General features: G+C 42.3%; 1 protein-coding gene across 1 annotated transcript in view; it reads right to left on the bottom strand.

The window, feature by feature from the left end:
* The window catches only part of LOC102845302 (zinc finger protein 160-like), a 6001-nt gene extending 5828 nt beyond the window's left edge, over positions 1-173 (bottom strand). Inside the window, exon 1 of the mRNA XM_006902843.1 lies at positions 53-173. Within this exon, the coding sequence (XP_006902905.1) occupies positions 53-173 (121 nt within the window). The remainder of the gene's footprint in view (positions 1-52) is intronic.
* Positions 174-1186: the final 1013 nt, after the last annotated feature.

The following is a 1186-nucleotide window of genomic DNA, read 5'->3' as shown; positions in this document are numbered from 1 at the left end:
ACAACAAAAAAACCCCACCAAAATGGAATGGAAAATAAAATGCCATTCTTACCGACAAAGGCCAGGTTTCTGAAGGTTTCCACCATGACATCCTTATAGAGCTTTTTCTGTGTGCCGTCCAGTGACGTCCATTCCTCTGGAGTAAAGACCACGGCCACCTCTTCCACGACCATGGATTCCTAAAACAACACGCATTCTGGATCAGCATAGCACCTTCAACTCTTTAACACGCACAAGTTCATTAACTGTAAGGACAAAGCCATGGAAATAAGAAAAGAGATGGGGGGTGGGGAAGAAAACAAGTAAACTAACCATCAAAACTTACAGAATAGAAAAAATTTAAAGAAAATAACATATGGAGAGAATTGAAATGCGAGAAAGACAAAAGGTGGTCTCTTAATAGACTGAGAAAACCAAGAAGGAATGAGAAGAAAGAGCTAAGGTCACTTAACAAATTTAAAAATTAGGAACCGGAAAATAAGCATGTATAGGAAACAGTTAACAGAAGAAAACAGTTTATCACCTAAAAACTCCCCCAGCTGATACCAGATTTGAAGAACACAGCACTGAACAGAAAACCCTGAGAGAAGTCAGAGGTGGGGTCCTCTCATTACTGCAGCGAACGGGATGGTTAAAAGTGATCATCATGTCACTTGACGGTTCCACCAAGCTTGTCCACTCCTTGTCAGAGAGGACGTGGGACAGACAGGAACGCTGACACACTGTTGATGGGATTGCAGAATGCAAAGAGCCCTCTGAAAGGCAGCACGGCATTTCTTCCAAAAGCTGAACCCAGGACTGCCATACGACGCAGAGATTTCACTGCCAGGAATAAAGCTCAAGGAACTCAAAACCGGGACACAACTGGAGACGTGTGCACTCACGTTCAGCGTGATTTACAACAGTCCAAATGTCCAACCGGAATGGAACGGACTGAGAAATGGTGGTTCTATCACTCCATGGACTACTACACAGCACTTAGGAGCAATGATTTCAAACATTACTACCTCACTTGGGAGAGACTGGAGAGCGTGAACCGGAGTAAATTCACTCAGTTCTACTAAGGACAAAAATCTACATGAAGACCATTCCTGTAAAAATAGAATGATCATTAGTAAATACAATAGGAAAGATCCAGAGGGCATCAGGAAACACAAAGCAATGATGTTTCAAGTCAATTCATTAA

The sequence above is a fragment of the Elephantulus edwardii genome, unplaced genomic scaffold, assembly GCF_000299155.1.
Source record: "Elephantulus edwardii isolate Elephantulus edwardi_28Jun2011 unplaced genomic scaffold, EleEdw1.0 scaffold00462, whole genome shotgun sequence".
In the NCBI taxonomy this organism is placed as follows: Eukaryota; Metazoa; Chordata; class Mammalia; order Macroscelidea; family Macroscelididae; genus Elephantulus; species Elephantulus edwardii.
The sequence above is the reverse complement of the archived record's forward strand: the minus strand, read 5'-3'. Positions and strand labels throughout refer to the sequence as shown.